This window comes from Kryptolebias marmoratus, linkage group LG23, assembly GCF_001649575.2.
Source record: "Kryptolebias marmoratus isolate JLee-2015 linkage group LG23, ASM164957v2, whole genome shotgun sequence".
In the NCBI taxonomy this organism is placed as follows: domain Eukaryota; kingdom Metazoa; phylum Chordata; class Actinopteri; order Cyprinodontiformes; family Rivulidae; genus Kryptolebias; species Kryptolebias marmoratus.
Window position 1 is genome coordinate 4,569,993 of NC_051452.1, and position 3,915 is coordinate 4,573,907.

General features: G+C 51.7%; 1 protein-coding gene across 1 annotated transcript in view; it reads left to right on the plus strand.

Moving 5' to 3' along the window:
* The window catches only part of ptprnb (protein tyrosine phosphatase receptor type Nb), a 25,149-nt gene that overhangs the window by 5,519 nt on the left and 15,715 nt on the right, over positions 1-3,915 (plus strand). Inside the window, exons 3-12 of the mRNA XM_037973875.1 lie at positions 731-841; positions 927-1,026; positions 1,091-1,253; positions 1,675-2,038; positions 2,117-2,275; positions 2,352-2,386; positions 2,526-2,683; positions 2,883-2,968; positions 3,040-3,104; positions 3,194-3,403. Of these exons, the coding sequence (XP_037829803.1) occupies positions 731-841; positions 927-1,026; positions 1,091-1,253; positions 1,675-2,038; positions 2,117-2,275; positions 2,352-2,386; positions 2,526-2,683; positions 2,883-2,968; positions 3,040-3,104; positions 3,194-3,403 (1,451 nt within the window). The remainder of the gene's footprint in view (positions 1-730; positions 842-926; positions 1,027-1,090; positions 1,254-1,674; positions 2,039-2,116; positions 2,276-2,351; positions 2,387-2,525; positions 2,684-2,882; positions 2,969-3,039; positions 3,105-3,193; positions 3,404-3,915) is intronic.

The following is a 3,915-nucleotide window of genomic DNA, read 5'->3' on the forward strand; positions in this document are numbered from 1 at the left end:
GAGAGAGAGAGAGTGTGTGTGTGTGTGTGTGTGTGTGTGTGTGTGTGTGTGTGTGTGTGTGTGTGGCGTTCAGGTCTGTGGGATTATTCATGCAGTCTGACTGTGATCACAACAAACCCTCCTGATACACTTTGCAGATAAGAAGCCTGGACTGAAAGGTACGGTGGCTCTGAAGGGTCAACAGTTGGAGAATAAAACCTGAACACCAGCTGAGGTCCATGAGGTCAAAGTCTTTATGGAAATGTCCACTAACGTCCTTCACCATAGCAACAGCAGCTTTTCATCTCTCTGGTGTTGTCTTTGTTCCAGTCTTCAGTGGACCAGGTTCAGGTTCTGCAGGGTTCTACATTCGCCTCAAAGAACCTGCTGACACCTGCTTTTTCTTTGATTTGATTTCACTAAACGTCTGAGGGATCGCCGATCTCGATCATTCAGGATGTTTTTCTTCCTCGAAGACGGTGGTCCCCACTGTCCTTCCAGTTTTCATAATATGTTCCTTCTTAAATGTTTTCTCTGCTTGATGCCGATGATTTGACCACATGAGAAGCAACTCATGGCAGCAGTTTCTGTGTAGCTTCTAGCTGACTATGTTGTGCTTTGTGCTACATTAGGGTTAGTTAGAGATTTCCTCACTTTGTCAGCTGCTGTTCAGAGAAACATCCAGAGTTCTTCAGCTTCAGGTTCTCCCTCCATGTTCAGTGTGTTTCAGTCTTCATCTCCTTCTCTTCAGACGGTTTGTTCGGACGGTGCCAGGCTCCGAACCAGGAGCCGGTCCAGTACCAGGTCTCCGTCCCGGTTCTGCACAAGCTGCAGGAAGTTCTCAAAGACCTGATGGTGCAGGGTGAGTCTCTGAACTCAGCCGCAGAGTCACAGCTCTAAATTCTGCTGGTAATGGTGAAATGAAAGCCATTTGTGTGAACCTTCAGGTCTGACCTGGAAGGATGACGTGACCCAGACCATCATCAGCCGAGAACTGGGTCAGGTTCCTACCGTCGGTTCTGAACCTCAGGAGAAATCACCCAAACAGTAAGAAAAGCCTGCTGTTTGAAAATCTGAGCTTTACAGGTGACCTAACTGTTTTACATCTCAGGTCAGCCAGGCTGATGGGTCCAGGTCCTCACAGAGATCAGGGTCCTGGAGACCCAGGAGACCCAGAGATGAGGCAGCAGTACCTGGACTACATGGTTCTGGACCCGGCCCGGTCGTCCGTCCACATGCAGACGCCCCTGTTGGACCCGTACACCTTCCGCAAGGTAAGAGGAGACTGAAACCCGCCCTGCAGCTGGATGTGAGTCCAGCTGTTTGTCTGCCCCCTGGTGGCTGCAGGAAGTAAAGTACAGGAAGGAGATCGCAGGAAGTAGATCACAGGAGGTAGATCACAGGAGGTAGATCACAGGAAGTAAAGTACAGGAAGGAGATCACGGGAAGTAGATCACAGGAGGTAGATCACAGGAAGTAAAGTACAGGAAGGAGATCGCAGGAAGTAGATCACAGGAGGTAGATCACAGGAGGTAGATCACAGGAAGTAAAGTACAGGAAGTAGATCACAGGAAGTCGATCACAGGACGTAGATCACAGGAAGTAGAAGACGTAGGTCGCAGGAAGTGGATCACAGGAAGTGGATCACAGGAAGTGGATCACAGGAAGTACAATGTTCTGTTTCTGGTTCTGCAGCAGCAGTTTGGCTTCCAGGACGAAGAGGAGCGCTCCCTGAACTCCCTGGATGATAATCCAGCCTTCCCTCGCTCCAAACCCCAGGGACCTTCTGTGGACCGGGACCGGCAGCTCCTCCAGGACCTGGTCTCTCTGTACCTGGCTGCTCCTTCCTCATCCTCCTCTTCCTCACAGTCTCTGCCTCGCCACAGGGGGGCGGTGTCCTCGGGCCTGCCCTCCTCCTCCTCCCTGTTCCCGGACTTGGACTTCCCGCTGGACTACGGCGAGGACTACGTGTCCCAGGTCAGCCAGCTCCAGAAGCAGCCGCCGCAGGAGCAGAAGAAGAAGACGCAGCCGGAGTACAACTTCCTGTCGGGGCTGGACGGTGAGTGATGAGGGACAAATTCCTTCTTTTAAAGGCTTTATTAATTATTTTGATTCTTTTTTTATTTTGAACTTTCAGAGCGCTCTCTGCAGAAGCTGGCTCTGCTGCTGGACCACTACGGCCTGGACATGAAGGACATAAAGGACATGAAGGACATGAAGGACATGAAGGACGACCTGCCGGCGTCTCTGAAGCTGCTGCAGCTGGAGGACTCGCTCGTCTCCAAACAGAGCAAAGGTTTCAGTTTTTACTTCCTTTCGATCAAAAATCAGAATCAGAATCTTCATGAAGGACTTTGGTTTGTTTCAAACAGAAAAGGACGGCGAGGACACAGCCATGAAGAAGAAGGTGAGGACGCCTTAACCCAGGAGAAGATCCACTTCCTCTCTGTTGACTCTGAGACAGGAAAACAGAAGGGACGGGGTTCAGATTTAATAAAGCCTGAGTTTGAATCAGATCAGATCAGCGTCTCTGTCTCCTCCTTCAGGTCACCGAGGGGTCAATGGCCTACAAAACCATCCTCCAGGAGGCTCCGCCCCCTGCCGCCACACTGGACGGAGAGCAGAAGGAGGCGCATCCAGCTGAGGCAGCGAATCAGGACAGAGGAGGACAGAAGGAGTTCGGATACATCGTCACCAATCAGAGGTGCAGCAGTTTTCACTTCCTGTGTCATCAGCCAATCAGAGCGGGTCACGGTTCTGTTTGTCTGAAGCGTGTTTGTCAACAGGAAGTAAAGAGAATCAGGAGTTAGAAACAGGAAGCTGTCTGTGGTGACCTTTGAACCTGCAGCTGAAGCTGACCCGGGAGCTGATGGATGTTGTTTCTTCTGTCTCTGTCTCTGCAGCGCCGGCGGACCTTCTGTCACCTTCAAACTCAGACCAAACTCCAAAAACCTGACGGCCTCGAACGCAGCAGGCAGAGCAGGAAAAAGTACTGAACAAGAAGCTTTTCAGGTCGAAGCGTTTGTGTTGACAGGTCGGAGCTAAACTTCTGTTCTTTAGTTGCAGAGAAGAACTTCCTGGACTCTGAGACGGGCCTGAAGGTTCTGCAGAGCGGAGCTGAACAGGTGAGAGGCAGGATGAGTCTTTTAGCTTTTATTTTGAAAGTCCCAGCAGGAGGCCTTTAGTTTGAAGAGATGTTCCTCGTTTTCCACAGATGAACGCGGGGAAGTCGTTGCCCCTGGCGACCAGAGTCCAGCCCCGCTCCCAGTGGGTGTTTGCCACGCTCGTAGCCATGGCCTGCATCGGCGGCATCCTGGTGGCGGCCATGACAGTCGCCTGCCTCCGTCATCACGCCCACCGGCTGGCGGCGAAGAAGCTGGGCCTGGGACCGGAGGGCGGCAGCTTCAGCCACCAGGAGTACCAGGTGAGGAGGAAGTGACACGGCTGAGGATGTCACCTGGTTGAATCAGAAGGAAGAGGTTCAACAAAAGCTACAGGAAGCAAAGCTGTAGCTTCTTCTTCTTCTCCACAGCGAGTCCTCCTCCTCCATCTAACTCTGTCTTCTGTGTCCTCTGTCCTCTAACTGCATCCATATCTGTCCTCTTTGTCTCGAACATCCTTCTGTCCCTCCTCTGCCCATGTCCAAACCATCTCAGTCTGTCCTCTCTCTGAGGACCTCATTCCTCATCCTGTCCATCCTCGTCCCTCCCAAGGAGAACCTCAACATCTTCAGCTCTGACACTTCCTGTTCTGTTTCCAAACCATCCAACATGGCCGCTCTTACCACTGTCTGTAAACCTTTCATTTGACCTTTGACCTTTGCTCACTGCTGAATCTTTTCTCCATCCTGCCTGGACTCTCTTCTTCACCTCTTTACCTCACTCCCTGTCCTCCTGGACAGTTGAAGCCCTGCTGCTTTGTGTCCTCTGCTCCTTC